The 20,202-nt window shown below is 42.5% G+C and overlaps 1 protein-coding gene across 3 annotated transcripts in view; it reads right to left on the bottom strand.

Annotated features, from left to right (window-relative positions):
• Nucleotides 1-20,202, bottom strand: part of fkbp5 (FKBP prolyl isomerase 5) — a 43,451-nt gene continuing 23,249 nt past the window's right edge. For 2 of the 3 annotated variants that reach the window (XM_024427697.2, XM_024427695.2), the window contains exons 4-11: nt 16,553-16,695; nt 16,171-16,285; nt 15,756-15,927; nt 15,453-15,543; nt 14,770-14,853; nt 9,169-9,354; nt 4,548-4,787; nt 1-1,392 (exon numbers count right to left, since the gene is read on the bottom strand). In XM_024427697.2, the coding sequence (XP_024283465.1) occupies nt 1,279-1,392; nt 4,548-4,787; nt 9,169-9,354; nt 14,770-14,853; nt 15,453-15,543; nt 15,756-15,927; nt 16,171-16,285; nt 16,553-16,695 (1,145 nt within the window). In that variant the 3' untranslated portion in view covers nt 1-1,278. The remainder of the gene's footprint in view (nt 1,393-4,547; nt 4,788-9,168; nt 9,355-14,769; nt 14,854-15,452; nt 15,544-15,755; nt 15,928-16,170; nt 16,286-16,552; nt 16,696-20,202) is intronic. The other variant, XM_024427696.2, reaches the window with a different exon arrangement.

Below are 20,202 nucleotides of genomic sequence, written 5' to 3'. Positions count from 1 at the left end.
TCAATGGCTTCTTTTTATATTGAGAGCATAAGCCTCCCTTATTTTGTTTAACAATTATAAAATCATTAAGACAACCAAGGGCAGATGTCCAATGAATGCAAAAAAACGAAAGCCCAGATTTTATCCAAGGCGTCATTGAGTGTTATTGTTCATTAAAAGACAACATCGGTGATTTTACAATCTTAGCTGAAGATCGAGGTGCATCCTTGTCCATAATTTAACACTCTTTTATTAAAAGGAAATAAGACAAGTCAGACAGTACAGCCACCCATTCCAGGACTGAGGAGGAAGAGAACTACGAGACTAGAACCTTTTTTGTAATTACGGGAGACCTTGGTCCCAGCATGGCTCCCTGTCAAAATAAAGGTTAAATAAAAACCTGCCCTAGATATTATCAGTCACATAATTTAAATTCAAACAGTGTACTGTGAAAAAAGCATTTGTCCAGGAGAGAACGCAAGGTTGAAGTCAGAGAGGACTGGACAGCAGCTTGGAAAGCTGAGACTTAAAGCTTCATTATTGGACTTGCATTGATTTGGGCAGTCAACGAGAGTAGCACACACAGAACAGTATGTAGCATCTGTACCATGCAAGGGTCTATCTGGGATGAGCCTGTACTTGTTAATTCTCCATGTTCAAGAGTAAAGAGTGGGGGGTTCTTCAGCCACTGCAAATATACTGTATGACTCATTGTCTTAACATAAGTAGTCTTCTGGGACTGTGGGTGTTATGACAATTAAGTGACGATGACGCCAGCTGTTTTGTCTGTTATAGTTGCAGTGTCACCACTTCCACATTGCCAAATTATGTATATTGAGGATTACAATTGTGACTAAGCACAAGGGGTAAGGCAACCACAGCCAACTCAACCAATAGATTGAAGCTACCAAAATAGAATGATACCTGTTGCTCATCTGTATTGTGCCAAATGAGAAAATGCAATGGCAAAATTATATTTGATTATCAACATCAGAATGCAGACTGTGGGTTTGAGTTAAGTTGAGGTGTGCATTTGGAGGCATTGTGCAACGCAAGAGGTTCAGGACTAGACCTGGACTGGATTCCATGTTAAGGACTGAAAGAAGGAATGCGGTTTGGCCTGCAGCCTTCCCCACTCACTCGCGCCCCCTGTCTGTCGTGCAGGGGACAGCACATATGGTGGGGGGTTAGGTAGGGGATGATGAGGTCAGGGTGGAGGGGTGTGGTCTGGCCCCGTCTGGTCCCTGCCTCTGTGTGCGTAGCGAGGGGAGACCTGCCCCCCTGGCCTCCTCTGGAGCATCAAGGACAGTCCTGGCCGTGGTCCTGACTCCTGCGGCGTCTCTTAATTGCCACTTGATGGTTCTCGTTCATCACTCCACTGTCCTCCCCCCTCCTCCTCTTCCCCTTCCCTGCCTGTTGAGCACACAAATACAAAGGAGAGGGACTTTTAAATGTTTAGATGTCTTCCATTGTGCAAAAATAAATCACTTTTTATACATTTTGTTTTGCAATATTAACGAGTATAATATTTATTACAATAGATTATGGAGTAAAAAGGAAGCATCGAGTGGTAAAGAGTGGTCCTCTGTAGCTCAGTTTGTAAGAGCATGGCTCTTACAACGGCAGGATAGTGGGTTTGATTCAGACAACCACCCATACACTTGGGCATGAGTCCTTTCGATAAAAGCATCTGCAAAATGGTATATATTATAAACAGAGAACAAAAGTTCAGTACTACCACTAGATGTCAGCCTACTACCACTAAACGTGAAACTCTAAACCAGCGATTCTCTACTGGTGGGTCACAACCCAAATTAGCGTTTGAGTAAAAAACGATAACTTTTAATTGTCAAAAAAATCTGGATTTCCCCCCCCCCATGAAATAAATACTCCAGTCTGAAAATAAACGACTAAAACCAGATAGAAAGTGTGTAGAAATGATAATGGACCTATCATTTGATCTAAACTATTTTTCTTGAATCACAGAGATTTCAATAGCAGCGCTATTGGATTTCGTTAATTGTGTGGTCAAACCAGTAAGCTTGCCAACATTTGTCATGAAAAACATGATCAATATGGAATAATTAATAATGCAAGATGTGGGAAATGTGTTCCCTTGTCATATAAAACAACAATGAGATTGTTGTCTCAATCTCAATTCAACCGGTCAGACACAAGAAGCATGTGGCAGGGTCTACAGTCAATCACGGACTACAGGAAGAAATCCAGCCCAGTCACGGACCAGGATGTCTTGCTCCCAGGCAGACTAAATAACTTTTTTGCCCGCTTTGAGGACAATACAGTGCCACTGACACGGCCTGCAACGAAAACATGCGGTCTCTCCTTCACTGCAGCCGAGGTGAGTAAGACATTTAAACGTGTTAACCCTCGCAAGGCTGCAGGCCCAGACGGCATCCCCAGCTGCGCCCTCAGAGCATGCGCAGACCAGCTGGCCGGTGTGTTTACGGACATGTTCAATCAATCCCTATACCAGTCTGCTGTTCCCACATGCTTCAAGAGGGCCACCATTGTTCCTGTTCCCAAGAAAGCTAAGGTAACTGAGCTAAACGACTACCGTCACTCACTTCCGTCATCATGAAGTGCTTTGAGAGACTAGTCAAGGACCATATCACCTCCACCCTACCTGACACCCTAGACCCACTTCAATTTGCTTACCGCCCAAATAGGTCCACAGACGATGCAATCTCAACCACACTGCACACTGCCCTAACCCATCTGGACAAGAGGAATACCTATGTGAGAATGCTGTTCATCGACTACAGCTCGGCATTCAACACCATAGTACCCTCCAAGCTCGTCATCAAGCTCGAGACCCTGGGTCTCGACCCCGCCTTGTGCAACTGGGTACTGGACTTCCTGACGGGCCCCCAGGTGGTGAGGGTAGGCAACAACATCTCCTCCCCGCTGATCCTCAACACTGGGGCCCCACAAGGGTGCGTTCTGAGCCCTCTCCTGTACTCCCTGTTCACCCACGACTGCGTGGCCACGCACGCCTCCAACTCAATCATCAAGTTTGCGGACAACACAACAGTGGTAGGCTTGATTACCAATAACGACGAGACGGCCTACAGGGAGGAGGTGAGGGCCCTCGGAGTGTGGTGTCAGGAAAATAACCTCACACTCAACGTCAACAAAACTAAGGAGATGATTGTGGACTTCAGGAAACAGCAGAGGGAACACCCCCTATCCACATCGATGGAACAGTAGTGGAGGGGGTAGCAAGTTTTAAGTTCCTCGGCATACACATCACAGACAAACTGAATTGGTCCACTCACACAGACAGTATCGTGAAGAAGGCGCAGCAGCGCCTCTTCAACCTCAGGAGGCTGAAGAAATTCGGCTTGTCACCAAAAGCACTCACAAACTTCTACAGATGCACAATCGAGAGCATCCTGGCGGGCTGTATCACCGCCTGGTACGGCAACTGCTCCGTCCTCAACCGTAAGGCTCTCCAGAGGGTAGTGAGGTCTGCACAACGCATCACCGGGGGCAAACTACCTGCCCTCCAGGACACCTACACCACCCGATGTTACAGGAAGGCCATAAAGATCATCAAGGACATCAACCACCCGAGCCACTGCCTGTTCACCCCGCTATCATCCAGAAGGCGAGGCCAGTACAGGTGCATCAAAGCTGGGACCGAGAGACTGAAAAACAGCTTCTATCTCAAGGCCATCAGACTGTTAAACAGCCACCACTAACATTGAGTGGCTGCTGCCAACACACTGACACTGACTCAACTCCAGCCACTTTAATAATGGGAATTGATGGGAAATGATGTAAATATATCACTAGCCACTTTAAACAATGCTACCTTATATAATGTTACTTACCCTACATTATTCATCTCATATGCATACGTATATACTGTACTCTATATCATCGACTGCATCCTTATGTAATACATGTATCACTAGCCACTTTAACTATGCCACTTTGTTTACATACTCATCTCATATGTATATACTGTACTCGATACCATCTACTGTATCTTGCCTATGCTGCTCTGTACCATCACTCATTCATATATCCTTATGTACATATTCTTTATCCCCTTACACTGTGTATAAGACAGTAGTTTTGGAATTGTTAGTTAGATTACTTGTTGGTTATTACTGCATTGTCGGAACTAGAAGCACAAGCATTTCGCTACACTCGCATTAACATCTGCTAACCATGTGTATGTGACAAATAAAATTTGATTTGAGATTGTAAAAAAACCTGGGATGAAACTAAAAACACAGTTGAGAACCACTGCTCTAAACCATGAACGATGGACCACAGTCAGTCAGCAGCACAGCACAGATTATTGAAATAGATAAACATCTCATATCACATGTATCAAATTACTCAAACAGTGAACAAGGTCAGATTGTAAAACTAATTACACATCCATATTGCGTCCCAAATGGTACCCTATTCCCAATATAGTGCACAACTTTTGACCAGGGCCGATTGCGCTCTGTTCAAAAGTAGTGCACTATATAGGGAATAAGTTGCAGTTTGGGATGCAACCCATCCAGACTGTGAAAGATGTTGTTACAGACCTTGACGTCATGTTCAGCAAACTTCTGGAACATGTTGGCATAGATCTTCTTGTCCCTTTCATGGTGTTCCCGGATTTTGCATTGACAGATAGAGACTTGACCGTGTGCCGCCCGGTTGGAGGGGTTGACCTGCAGCACCAGTTTAAAGTCAGACATGGCCAGGCTGAACTCATTACGGAAGAGACGAGCCTCCCCACGCCGGTACAGAGCCTTCTCATTCTTCCCATCCAATTCGATCACCTGCGAGATACACACAGACACACAACTACATTGGTAACATTTTACATTAAGGTATACCTACAGGGATTTATAAAGGGCTTTATAAATAGTTATAAAAATGCAAATTATAGGTTATAAAGCTGTAAAATAAAAAATAACAGAATGGTTGAAATTGTGTGATTATTTTTTGAACGCTTGCTAAACAGATTAATACATACACTACATGAACAAAAGTATGTGGACACCTCCTCGAATGTCTCATTCAAGAATTATGGACATTAATATGGAGCTGGTCCCCCCTTTGCTGCTTGCTACAACAGCTTCCACTATTCTGGGAAGGCTTTCCACTTGCTTCCATTCAGCCACTAGAACATTAGTGAGGTCGGGCACTGATCAGTCGGCGTTCCAATTCAACCCAAAGGTGTTCGATGGGGTTGAGGTCAGGGCTCTGTGCAGGCCAGTCAAGTTCTTCCACACCAATCTAGACAAACCATTTATGTATGGACCTCGCTTTGTGCATGGGGGCATTGTCATGCTGAAACATGAATGGGCCTTCCCGTTAAGATTTCACTTCACTGGAACTAAGGGGTCTAGCCCAAACCATGAAAAACAGCCTCAGACCATTATTCTTCCTCCACCAAACTTTAGTTGGCACTACGCATTGGGGTAGGTAGCATTCTCCTGGCATCCGCTAAACCCAGATTCGTCTGTCACTCCAGAGAACACTTTTCCACTGCCCCAGAGTCCAATGGGGGTGAGTTTTACACCACTCCAGCTGACGCTTGACATTATGCATAGTGATCTTAGGCTTGAGTGTGGCTGCTCAGCCATGGAAACCCATTTCATGAAGCTCTCGACGAACAGTTATTTTGCTGAAGTTGCATCCAGAGGCAGTTTGGAACTCGGTAGTGAGTGTTGCAATCGAGTACAGATACTTTTTACACAATAATGCACTCGGCAGTCCTGTTCTGTGAGCTTATGTGGCCTACCACTTCGTAGCTGAGCCATTGTTGCTCCTAGACCAACAACTTCGTAGCTGAGCCGTTGTTGCTCCACTTCACAATAACATCACTTACAATTGACCGGCACAGCTATAGTGTCACGTTCTGACCTTAGTTCCTTTTTTATGTCTTTGTGTTGGTTTGGTCAGGGAGTGAGTTGGGGTGGGTAGTCTGTATTCTTTTTCTATGTTGTATTTCTGTGTTTGGCCTGGTAAGGTTCTCAATCAGAGGCAGCTGTCGATCGTTGTCTCTGATTGAGAATCATACTTAGGCAGCCTGTTTTCCCCATTTTGGTTGTGGGTGATTGTTTTCTGTTTAGTGTCTGTTAACCTGCCAGAACTGTTTAGTTTTCTCTTCATTATTATTTTGTGTAGTGTTCTGTTTGTTCAATTACAGTGCCTTGCGAAAGTATTCGGCCCCCTTGAACTTTGCGACCTTTTGCCACATTTCAGGCTTCAAACATAAAGATAGATAGATTTTTTTGTGAAGAATCAACAACAAGTGGGACACAATCATGAAGTGGAACGACATTTATTGGATATTTCAAAAAAATTTAACAAATCAAAAACTGAAAAATTGGGCGTGCAAAATTATTCAGCCCCTTTACTTTCAGTGCAGCAAACTCTCTCCAGAAGTTCAGTGAGGATCTCTGAATGATCCAATGTTGACCTAAATGACTAATGATGATAAATACAATCCACCTGTGTGTAAGCAAGTCTCTGTATAAATGCACCTGCACTGTGATAGTCTCAGAGGTCCGTTAAAAGCGCAGAGAGCATCATGAAGAACAAGGAACACACCAGGCAGGTCCGAGATACCGTTGTGCAGAAGTTTAAAGCCGGATTTGGATACAAAAAGATTTCCCAAGCTTTAAACATCCCAAGGAGCACTGTGCAAGCGATAATATTGAAATGGAAGGAGCATCAGACCACTGCAAATCTACCAAGACCTGGCCGTCCCTCTAAACTTTCAGCTCATACAAGGAGAAGACTGATCAGAGATGCAGCCAAGAGGCCCATGATCACTCTGGATGAACTGCAGAGATCTACAGCTGAGGTGGGAGACTCTGTCCATAGGACAACAATCAGTCGTATATTGCACAAATCTGGCCTTTATGGAAGAGTGGCAAGAAGAAAGCCATTTCTTAAAGATATCCATAAAAAGTGTTGTTTAAAGTTTGCCACAAGCCACCTGGGAGACACACCAAACATGTGGAAGAAGGTGCTCTGGTCAGATGAAACCAAAATTGAACTTTTTGGCAACAATGCAAAACGTTATGTTTGGCGTAAAAGCAACACAGCTCATCGCCCTGAACACACCATCCCCACTGTCAAACATGGTGGTGGCAGCATCATGGTTTGGGCCTGCTTTTCTTCAGCAGGGACAGGGAAGATGGTTAAAATTGATGGGAAGATGGATGGAGCCAAATACAGGACCATTCTGGAAGAGAACCTGATGGAGTCTGCAAAAGACCTGAGACTGGGACGGAGATTTGTCTTCCAACAAGACAATGATCCAAAACATAAAGCAAAATCTACAATGGAATGGTTCAAAAATAAACATATCCAGGTGTTAGAATGGCCAAGTCAAAGTCCAGACCTGAATCCAATCGAGAATCTGTGGAAAGAACTGAAAACTGCTGTTCACAAATGCTCTCCATCCAACCTCACTGAGCTCGAGCTGTTTTGCAAGGAGGAATGGGAAAAACTTCAGTCTCTCGATGTGCAAAACTGATAGAGACATACCCCAAGTGACTTACAGCTGTAATCGCAGCAAAAGGTGGCGCTACAAAGTATTAACTTAAGGGGGCTGAATAATTTTGCACGCCCAATTTTTCAGTTTTTGATTTGTTAAAAAAGTTTGAAATATCCAATAAATGTCATTCCACTTCATGATTGTGTCCCACTTGTTGTTGATTCTTCACAAAAAAATACAGTTTTATATCTTTATGTTTGAAGCCTGAAATGTGGCAAAAGGTCGCAAAGTTCAAGGGGGCCGAATACTTTCGCAAGGCACTGTAAAATATTACGAACATTTACCACGCTGCATTTTGGTCCTCCTCTCCTTCCACCAACGAGAAGCGTTATAGAATCACCCACCAACCAAGGACCAAGAAGCGTGGTATCGAGCAGCAGCGTTCTCTGAACTCATGGACATGGGAGGAGATTTTAGACGGTAAGGGACCCTGGGCACAGGCTGGGGAATATCGCCGCCCCAAGGAAGAACTGGAGGCAGCGAGAGCTGAGCGGCGGCGATATGAGGAGGCAGCACGGCAGCGCGACAGGCACGAGAGGCAGCCCCAAACATTTTTTGGGGAGGGGGACACGGGGAGTGTGGCGGATTCAGGCTGGAGGCCTGAGCCCACTCCTCGTGCTTACCGGAGGAAGCGCAGTACTGGTCAGGCACCGTGTTATGCGGTCAAGCGCACGGTGTCGCCAGTATGCGCTCATAGCCCGGTGCGCTATAGGCCAGCCCCCCGCAAGTGCCAATGCGAGTGTGGGCATCCAGCCAGGGCGTATTATGCCGGCTCAGTGTGTCTGGTCTCCGGTACGCCGTCTCGGCCCAGGGTATCCTGCGCCTGCTCTGCGTGCTGTGTCTCCAGGCCGCTGGGAGGGTGCAGTGCATCCTATGCCTGCGCTCCGCCCGTGCCGGGCGAATGTGGGCATTGAGCCTAAGGGAGAGGTCCATCCGGTGCCTCCTCCATGCACCAGGCCTACTGTAGGTATCCCCAGCCTGGAGGGTCCTGTGGCAGCCCCACGCACCAGGCTGTCTCTCCGTCTCCTCCCTCCAGGTTCGTCCGTCTGTCCTGAGCTGCCAGAGCCGCCCGTCTGTCCTGGTGCTGCCAGAGCTGCCCGTCAGTCAGTCAGGAGCCGCCCGTCAGTCAGGAGCTACCGGAGCCGCCCATCAGTCAGGCGCCGCCGGAGTCGCCCTTCACTACGGCGCCGCCGGAGTCGCCCTTCACTACGGCGCTGCAGGAGTCGCCCTCCACTCCGGTGCCGCCGGAGTCTCCCGCCTGTCCGGCGCCGCCGGAGTCTCCCGCCTGTCCGGCGCCGCCGGAGTCTCCCGCCTGTCCGGCGCTGCCGGAGTCTCCCGATTTGATATACCTGTCAGCAACGGGTGTGGCTGAAATAGCTGAATCCACTAATTTCAATTATTGTCCACATATTTTTGTAAATATAGTGTATATATAGTGCATATAGTATATATAGTGCATATACTATATATAGTATAGTATTTATATATATACAGTATACAGACCAAAGAGTTAAAGACACACACAACTGTATGCTATTCCATGCACAGGCACTAGCTGCATGCTCTGTTCGGCTTCAGAATATGGTATACGTGTATATGTGTGTGGGGATCCCATGTGTGCAGCCAGGTATGCATTGAGATTGTACCTTGTTGCAGTTCTCCACAACCAGTGCATACTCTCTCAGCCTCAGGTAGCACATTGCCAGGTTGAGCTGGGCGACCAGTAGGAAGTTCTGGATCGTCTGCTGCTGTTCCTTCCCTACACCAAACTCCATCTCGAGCCACGACACAATACGCTGGTATTGGACCACCGCCTGCAGGAAACACCCTGCCTAGAACCAGGGACAACACATGGAGTAGGTTTTGCAGGTCTCTCATGCAAAAAAGCAACATTTAATAACGCAAAAGAAATGTGCAAAGCAGGAACATACACAGATAGGGCTCTACCAATGCAGAGCACATGCCCCTTTGCCCTTCCAATCTCTAAAGTTCCCTTTTGTATTGGGTTATAAAAAAGTATACAGTACCAGTCAAAAGTTTGGACACACCTACTCATTCAAGAAAAATAGTGTTTTAAACAAATCAAAATATATTTGAGATTTGAGACTCTTCAAAGTTGCCACCCTTTGCCTTGATGACAGCTTTGCACACTCTTGGCATTCTCTCAGCCAGCTTCATGAGGTAGTCACCTGGACTGCATTTCAATCAATAGATGTGCCTTGTTAAAAGTTAATTTGGGGAAATTCTTTCCTTCTTAATGCGTTGTGTTGTGACAAGGTAGGGGTTGTATACAGAAGATAACCCTATTTGGTAAAATACCAAATCCATATTATGGCAAGAACAGCTCAAAAAGCAAAGAGAAATGACAGTCCATCATTACCTTATTACTTTAAAACATGAAGATCAGTCAATCTGGGAAAATGTCAAAACGTTTGAAAGTTTCCTCAAGTGCAGTTGCATAAACCATCAAGCGATATGATGAAACTGGCTCTCATGAGGACCGCCACAGGAAAGGAGGACCCAGAGTTACCTCTGCTGCAGAGGATAAGTTCATTAGAGTTAACTGCACCTCAGATTGCAGCCTAAATAAATGCTTCACAGAGTTCAAGAAACAGACACATCTCAACATCAACTGTTCAGAGGAGACTGTGTGAATCAGGCCTTCATGGTTGAATTGTTGCAAGGAAACCACTATTAATGGATACCAATAATAAGAAGAGACTTGCTTGGGCCAAGAAACATGAGCAATAGACATTAGACCGGTGGAAATCTGTCCTTTGGTCTGATGAGTCCAAATTTGAGATGTTTGGTTCCAACCACCGTGTCTTTGTGAGACGCAGAGTAGGTGAATGATGATCTCTGCATGTGTGGTTTCCACAGTGAAGCATGGAGGAGGAGGTGTGATGGTGTGGGAGTGTTTTGCTGGTGAGACTGTTAGAATTCAAGGCACACTTAATCAACATGGCTACCACAGCATTCTGCAGCGATACGCCATCCCAACTGGTTTGCGCTTAGTGTCACTATCATTAGTTTTTCAACAGGACAATGACCCAAAACACACCTCCCGGCTGTGTAAGGGTTATTTGATCAAGGAGAGTGATGGAGTGCTGCATCAGATGACCTGGCCTCCACAATCACCCGACCTCAACCCAATTGAGATGGTTTGGGATGAGTTGGACCGCAGAGTAAAAGAAAAGCAATCAACAAGTGCTCAGCATATTTGGGAACTCCATCAAGAATGTTGGAAAAGCATTCCTCATGAAGCTGGTTAAGAGAATGCCAAGAGTGTGCAATGATGTCATCAAGGCAAAGGGTGGCTACTTTGGAGAATCTAAAGTCTAAAATATATTTTGATTTGTTTAACACTTTTTTGGTCACTACATGGTTATTCCACATGTGTTATTTCATAGTTTTGATGTCTTCAATATTATTCTACAATGTAAAAAAAATAGTGAAAATAAAGAAAAACCCTTGAATGAGTAGGTGTGTCCAAACCTTTGACTGGTACTGTGTGTGTATGTGTATGTGTATATATACATATAACATCAAAAGGGTGGGGAAAGGAACCATATTTCGGTAATCCAACCAGCTGAAAATATGTGTTGGTACTTAAAGAATATGATACCAGATCAGTTGTCATCTGAGACATTAATACTAATGATAGGATGACATAAACTGTTCTGATCTTGGAAAGTCTACACATTATAGTTATCAGATTCACATGGAATTGTTGTGCAATTTAAATGTTTAAATATGAAACTATTTGTGAATAGATTAAATGTATTTTAGCTTCTTAATGAGAGAACGGTTTGTTATAGAGTAAACTAGGCCAACTCAGTGGCCCCGCCCATGTGAACAGACAGTGGTTGTAAACTATGAAACAGGACCCTCTCTCCCAATCCTATATAAGCCCCTTGACGAAAATGTAACTTCCTGTTCCAAGGACTTGTGGACTTGAGGTCCCCAAGGTGAAAGGACAACCACAAACAGAACTAAGCTAACCTTAGAGAACCTAACAAAATTAGCATTGAATTTCAATGTGAAGTTGACGACCTACACGCCGGAAGGATGAATTTTGACTATACCAGCCAGAATATAGCATGAGCATATTAGCATGGCCACTTGGTATGAACTTATTTACTAAAGAAGTGATACTTCCTAGCCATCGCGTTAGCGCAGCAACTGTAGACACGGAGTAGGAGAGGACGGACAAAGTATTTGTGCTATCACAAGACGACGGTACTACCAAATATCCATTCTACCATCAGACATTCTTCAAAGGACAACCCGGCCTCCCATCAACGACCCACCGTTCGAAGCGCAGCTCAGAGTAAATATTTATTGCATTTTCGTTTTTGAAATGGGCGGTAATTTAGAATGCATAAGATACTATATTTTCGATAGCATAGCTGCCTACGGCCCGATAGAGACATAGCTTCTCCCTATTCCCGCTCTTTCATTCAAATCCCCACCCCCTTTCTCTGTGTAATCAGCTGTCATATCTGTTCCGTCCGCTTTATGACATCATTTGTAATCAATGTATGAGACATTCTGTGTATATGTAATTCTGTGTGATTATTTAGGTATTTAGTAAATAAATAATGAAACCAAATTTTGTATTGCTGATGCAACTTGTTAGCCAGGGTTCGTGAAAATAACCAAGAACTTACAACTTTCAGATGAGACTAAACAAGGTGACGATTAAATATTGACTGCTATTGATGTAAAAGATCACTAGGTCTTTAAGAGTTTATTTGGAAGATAACAGCTCTATAAACATTCTTTAGTGGTACCCCGACTTTCTAGTTAATTACATTCAACTGATTAGCTGAATCAGGTATTATGAATTACAGAGAAATTATTTTATAGAATAGCATGTCATGTCACTTAATCCAGCATAACCAAAGACACAACAATATATATACACACACACACTGACTGTACAAAACATTATGAACACCTGCTCTTTCCATGACATAAACTGACCAGGTGAAAGAAAGCAATGATACCTTATTGATGTCAATTATTAAATCCACTTCACTCAGTGTAGATGAAGGGGAAGAGGCAGGTCAAAGGATTTTCCAGCCTACTGATTGGGAATTACTGTGTGTATTGACATTCATATTGCACTGTACAGCTTTATATATATATATATGTTTTTTCCCAATGTCCTCCAAAACATCCACACAGTATTGTTTTTCCTCGGGAATAGTGTTCAATACACATATTTTGACAATAAATGTGGCTCAATTCACAGTTGTTTCAAAGTCCTAAAATAAGGGCTACGATGCTAATGTTCTCTGAGTGTCACTGAGTAGACTGATACCCCATGTCATTGATCCACAATCCATAGGTGGGGCAGCCTAGTGGTTAGAGTGTTGGACTAGTAACCGGAAGGTTGCAAGTTCAAATCCCTGAGCTGACAAGGTAAAAATCTGTCGTTCTGCCCCTGAACAGGCAGTTAACCCACTGTTCTTAGGCCATCATTGAAAATAAGATTTTGTTCTTAACTGACTTGCCTAGTTAAATAAAGGTTAAAAAAAAAAAGAAAAAGGTAAGGCTATACAGTGAAATAATATTCCCCCAATTCAATTCTAAAGTGTAATACATCCAGTCTGATTTCAACAGATTTTTGTCAAATTGTCTTTTGTTGATTTTATATAACAAAATTCCATCCTCGTTTAGCATGATCTATTCAATTATGGCATAATTCTACTATTTGTATGCATTTGCATCACTGTCAGTTACATTCTTTTATTTTGAAGGCTAACCGCAAAGTCCCCTATTGTGGCTAATCCTTATTGTGGCTAGCTTTACATAGATGGGTACAACCACCATTAATCAAATAAGAACGGTCTTATAAATTAGGGTTATTTTAGAGTATGACAACTAGCTATATAGTTAGTTAGCTAACTATAGCTAGTGAAACAGATTATGTAGTTTTGCTATGTTTTTTGGGAAGAACATTGTTTGCATCCATGAGCTAGCTAGCTTTTTTTATGACCAGCACTGTAGATGCGTGTCACACCCTGGCCTTAGATATCTCTGTTTTCTATATATTTTGGTTAGGTCAAGGTGTGACTAGGGTGGGTACTCTAGTGTTGTATGTCTAGGGTTTTGTATGTCTAAGGTTGTTCTAGGTCTAGGGGTTTTTGTATTTCTATGTTGGCCTGATATGGTTCTGCATCAGAGACAGCTGTTTATCGTTGTCTCTGATTGGGGATCATATTTAGGCAGCCCTGTTTCCCACTTTTGGTGTGGGATCTTGTCTACATTGAGTTGTCTGAGTGCACACCTGTAGCCTCACGGTTTGTTTGGTTGTTTTTGTTAGGTGAGTTTCAGTTGATTAAAATTATGTGGAACTCTACTCACGCTGCGCCTTGGTCTCCTCTTTACGACAATCGTGACAATGCGCGAGACAACTTCACCAGCATCATAGCATACCTATCGATGAATCGTTGTGACATATAAAATACGAGTGATAGTGTAATCAATGTGTATTAACTACGCAAAAAACTAATGAACGTGTTAAATGATTATGTGACGTGCAGTCATATTTAGGTCCTGATTGGTCAACAAGTTTATCTGACAGGTCAAATAACATGCAAAGACCCAAATGGCGTTCCATAGAAATCCTGGTTCAGAATGAAACGACTGAACAAATTAACAACGAAACAGCAAAGCAACTAAGTGAAAGAAATAGGTTTTGACTATGTTTTACTGGTAAAGGGGACATACGTAAATGCCAAGAAAATAACGTTTTGGTCAGTGTGGTGTGTGTGTGTGTGTGTGTGTGTGTATATGTGTGTAACCTTTATTTAACTAGGCAAGTCAGTTAAGAAAAAAATTCTTATTCACAATGACAGCCTACCCCGGGCCAAACCCGGATGACACTTGGCCAATTGTGCGCCGCCAAATGGGACTCCCAATCACGGCCGGATGTGATAACGCCTGGATTCGAACCACGGACTGTAGTAACGCCTCTTGCACTGAGATGCAGTGCCTTAGACCGCTGTGTCCATGTGTGTGTTTTCACTATTTAACTGTACTAGAATGCTTAAAAGGCTGCTAAAATGTTAAATACCGGTTATCAGTATCGGTTTCTTTTGGCAAGGAAACTATCGGATATCGGTATCGGCCAAAAATGTCATACCGGTGCATCACTAGCTAAAATATTCATACACAGATGCATCCAATGGTCATTACATTTTGTCTATTGTCTGAAAGACAGAGATGGTGCACTATACCTTGAAATATTGGGTCCCTTTCTGTTTGGCTCTAGCAGACAAATCCAGTTTCTCCTTTAGATCCAATTCCCAGGATTCTTTGGCCTTGAAAAGAAAACATACTGTTATCAGTTTCAGAGAAGGCCTTGAAAAGAAAACATACTGTTATCAGTTTCAGAGAAGGCCTTGAAAAGAAAACATACTGTTATCGGTTTCAGAGAAGGCCTTGAAAAGAAAACATACTGTTATCGGTTTCAGAGAAGGCCTTGAAAAGAAAACATACTGTTATCGGTTTCAGAGAAGGCCTTGAAAAGAAAACATACTGTTATCGGTTTCAGAGAAGGCCTTGAAAAGAAAACATACTGTTATCGGTTTCAGAGAAGGCCTTGAAAAGAAAACATACTGTTATCGGTTTCAGAGAAGGCCTTGAAAAGAAAACATACTGTTATCGGTTTCAGAGAAGGCCTTGAAAAGAAAACACTGTTATCAGTTTCAGAGATGGTGACTTTCAATGAGATTATGGCTGTTTCTTCCCATTATTTTCTCCAGGGTCACTCTGCCATCATGCAATATCTAACTGAGACCCTCATTGTCTAAACTCCACCAGCTCAAATAAAAGCAATCTGTTGGTATCTTCCAGGGACACTAATAGGATACATGAACACATTATTTTTACCCTATCGAATCCTTCAAGTAGAACTCACCTTCTCAAAGTCATTTAGAGTCACTTCATACATCAGGTCTGAGTTTGGTCCAATCTTATGCTGTGCTCTACCATCTTTCCCAAAGCCATACCTACAAAAAACAAGAGCGAGAGTATTGTATGGCTGATTATTTCTGACGCACACCTGTTCCATGAAAGGCTTACATTATTTCGCAATTTTTCTATAGAGATGCTTGTTCAAGGTTACAAATCATTGCTGATGATGACTGAGTAAGCATATCTACTTTGTGTTGCAACAGGTCCACTTCAGCGACAGGAAGTAGAGTAGAGTAAAGGCCCTTACTTGGGTTTTAAGTAGAGCATGCAGCATTCTCCTTTCTGCATCTTCTCCATGGCTCTGTCTACACCCAGAGGAACACCCATGTCCTCTGACTCGCCCACAATGAAGTGCACGTTCCTGGAGTCAAACAGACGCTCTCCACAGCGACCCTCCAGGTGCACTGTGGAATACAGGACTGCAATTGAAAATATACCCATTTTTTTAAATGGAAAATATTATTTTACTTCAGATAACAAACGTAATGTAGGTTTGAATGTTCACTGTTTGTGTTTGAGACTGTACAAAAATCAATAAAATGTTGATCACAGTCAACGTGAGACAAAGCCTTTGTACCAAAATCAATACAAATATTGATCACCAAGTTCACAGTTAATGAGATCACAATGAATGTGATGGAGAGAAGGCATGTCTGCCTCACCGTGGACAGTTGATCCATCATTGGGACTATTATAACCTTCCCCTTTGACCTTTATCCTCCTCGTGATGCCGCCATCGTCCGTCAGCACCTCCCCTTTGAAGCTCAGCAGCTCCACCTAAAGGAAGTGAAGAGACACGTAAGAACAGAAAAAACATCAAATCACATCCATTTGTTGGCAGTTTACCACAACAGTAACCATAAGATTCCATAATGATGAGAATTATGACAGAGACAGTGTTATTTATGTGTTTTGTTCACAATGCAGAGAGAGAATCTAGAACAATCCACAGTCAGAATACAGTATAGGGGAAACCTGCTACTGTATGTGCAGATGAAGGCCCGTATACCACCATCACATTGGAAACCACTCTGCTTAACCTACCTCAAACTGTAGCATGGCATTGGGAGGTATTTTGGGGAGGCATCCAGCTGAACCATAAGCATATTCTGGTTTGCAGAGGAGCATGCACACCTCTCCTCTCTGCATAGAGGACACACCAATATCCAAGCCCTTAATCACCTGACCTGTGGAGTGATATATGAGAAGAGACATGATGAACAGATGTAGGCTACATATGCAGTGACATATAGGCGATACATACGGCAGGTGAATAAGATGTGTTACCACAACCCACCATCCACACTCCTTCCCCCAAACACACACAGATGTCAAACACATGCAACACTTTGAGATGTAAGTATGATGGTAGGGTAACAATTTATATTAAAGTCCCTTAATAAACCATTTATAAGTTTGTATAGAGTTTACTTATCAAGTATTAATCATTATTCCTATATTTGTTCATGTCAATAAGAAATCTCTAAATAGTAATTTACACATACATAAACACTTTTAAATAATGTGTTAATGATTTATAAGAAAATTACTAAGGTGTTTCATCATTGTATGTTCACAATTTGTAAATGATTAATAATGTATTACTGATGTACTTATAAACCAGTTCTAAAGAAGTTATTGTCAACTCATAAGATTATTTATGAGGCATTTGTTCATGGTTGATACGGTATATTATTAGTATAATGATGCAAAAGCAGCAGCTACTCTTCCTGGGGTCCACATAAAACATGACATAATACAGAACATCAATAGACAACAGCTCAAGGACAGAACTACATAAACTTTTTTTTTTAAACAAAAGGCACACATAGTTTGTGTATGTATTGATATGTAGGCTATCTAGGTCAAAAATGAATTGTTTGACCATTTACAGTGCATTGAGAAAGTATTCAGACCCCTTGACTTTTTCCACATGTTGTTACATTACAGCCTCATTCTAAAATGGATTAAATAGATTTTTTCCCCATAATGACAAAGCGAAAACAGATTTTTAGAAATGCTTGCATTATTAGAAATATAAACAGAAATACCTGATTTACATAAGTATTCAGATCCTTTGCTATGAGACTCGAAATTGGAGTCCACCTGTGATAAATTCAATAGTTTAGACATGATTTGGTAAGGCACACAGCTGTTTATATAAGGTCCCACAGTTGATAGTGCATGTCAGAGCAAAAACCAAGCCATGAAGTCGAAGGAATTGTCCGTAGAGCGCAGAGACAGGATTGTGTCGAGGCACAGATCTGGGGAAGGGTACCAAAACATTTCTGCAGCATTAAAAGGTCCCCAAGAACACAGTGGCCTCCATCATTCTTAAATGGAAGAAGTTTGGAACCACCAAGACTGTGCTGCCATCCTGTTAGAAAGTAACATAGTACTTTATTATAGTGGTTAAGATGAACTTTCATTGTGTTCCATTGTGCTTATCGCCCCCTAGTGGAGCTTTCTGATACTTAGAAAGATTGCACGGAATCAGGAAGTATGGTGCAGTTCTTTCTGTGATGCTATTCCTTGTCACGCTTCAGCCACTGAAAATATTTGTTTGTAAGTTCAATTCAAGCATATTGCTAGTGATGATAATATTATTTATTGATAAAATTGCTTACTTATCAATGTTGGTTGGTTGCATTTACTCCCACAAATTGCAATGCCTTTCATGTATGCCAGTCAGCTGTATTAGTTTGTAAAACCTACAATACTGTACTTTTGTTACTGTTCCTAGTGTAATATGCTTTGTTATTGTACAGAGGTGTTTTCACATTATTAGAGTAATGAAAAGAGTTGGCTAGTTACTACTCATATGGTAATTAGCTATCTAGTTTGGCATCATGCCAGATACATGGTTTCTTGGCAGGTGCTTTGTATTTATGCAACTTCAACTTGAAATGTATAATGTACAGCTACAGTATGTCAATGTGAATTGAATACTAAAGTATATTATTTTCTGTATTTTGCAGTTTCACAACAAACGTTTTCAATATATCCGTTCAAGAAAAATCAAGCCTTGGGAGTTTTATTGAAGACTTAGTTGTTAGCTATCTGTCTAATTCTGCATGGGAACGCAATTCCAGAGCAGAATAAAGACTCTTCCTAAAGATGGACGCCCTGCCAAACTAAGCAATCGTGGGAGAAGGGCCTTGGTCAGGGAGGTGACACAGAACCAGATGGTCACTCTGACAGAACTCCAGAGTTCCTCTGTGGAGATGGGAGAACGTTCCAGAAGGACAACCATGTCTGCAGCACTCCACCAATCAGGCATTATGGCAGAGTGGCCAGGTGGAAGCCACTGCTCAGTAAAAGGCACATGACAGTCCGCTTGGAGTTTGCCAAAAGGCACCTAATGACTCTCAGACCATGAGAAATAAGATTCTCTGGTCTGATGATATCAAGATTGAACTCTTTGGCCTGAATGCCAAGCGTCACGTCTGGAGGAAACCTGGCACCATCCCTATGGAGGTGGCAGCATCATGCTGTGGCGGCAGGTAGCCTAGTGGTTTGAGCGTTGGACTTGTAACTTGTAACCGAAAGGTTGCAAGATCGAATCCCCGAGCTGACAAGGTAAAAATCTGTCGTTCTGCCCCTGAACAAGGCAGTTAACCCACTGTTCCTAGGCCGTCATTGCAAGTAAGAATTTGTTCTTAACTGGCTTGCCTAGTTAAATAAAGTTTAAAAAATAAATACAAATGCTGTGGGGATGTTTTGGGAAAGTCAGGATTGAGGGAATGAGGAATGAAGCAAAGTACAGAGAGATCCTTGACTAAAACCTGCTCCAGAGCGCTCAGGACCTAAGACTGGGGTGAAGGTTCGCTTTCCAACAGGACAACGACCCTAAGCAAACAGCCAAGACAACGCAGGAGTGGCTTCGGGACAAGTCTCTCCTTGAGTGGCACAGCCAGAGGCCAGATTTGAACCCGATCGAACATCTCTGGATAGACCTGAAAATAGCCATGCAGCAATGCTCCCCATCCAACCTGACAGAGCTTGAGAGGATCTGCAGAGAATAATGGGAGAAACTCCCCAAATACAGGTGTTGCAATCTTGTAGTGCTTTAACAAAAGGGTCTGAAAACTTCTGTCAGGTTAAAACATTTGCAAAAATGTCTAAAAACCTGTTTTTGCTTTTGTGTGTAGATTGAGATTTTTTTAAATATATACATTTTAGTATAAGGCTGTAATGTAACAAAAGTCAAGGGTTCTGAAAACTTTCTGAATGTACTGTATGTAACTAGCAACATTGCTAAAGCTTAGATCTGTATAAGTAAATATTTTTGTGGTCTCTGACACCCAAAGTCAGTATCTACTTGCTATTTAGCAATAAGATGTAAGTTTGTAATTTTTGTTTAATACCTCTTCCATGGAGGTTTTCATATTGATCTAGAACAAGACAAAAACAGCAATGCCTTTCCTAAGAGCTTGAAGCATGCTCTAAGACATCTGTATTTATTTGTTTTTACCATAAAGAGCTTACATTAAGGCCATTCTTCTGAAAAGTGGTCAAAAGATCCAAGTCCTTGATTTTTCAATTACTTCGAACTATAAGATTCTATCAGCAAAATGTATAGTTTTGAGATGACTATTTTTAAGTCCCAGATCTCAGAAATGTTTTGTGATGTCTCACCTGGATAGCTAGATGAGACAACCACATAGAGTATTCCAGCAAAACATGGATGTATT

Source organism: Oncorhynchus tshawytscha, linkage group LG07 (genome assembly GCF_018296145.1).
Source record: "Oncorhynchus tshawytscha isolate Ot180627B linkage group LG07, Otsh_v2.0, whole genome shotgun sequence".
NCBI classification, from domain to species: domain Eukaryota; kingdom Metazoa; phylum Chordata; class Actinopteri; order Salmoniformes; family Salmonidae; genus Oncorhynchus; species Oncorhynchus tshawytscha.
The sequence above is the reverse complement of the archived record's forward strand: the minus strand, read 5'-3'. Positions and strand labels throughout refer to the sequence as shown.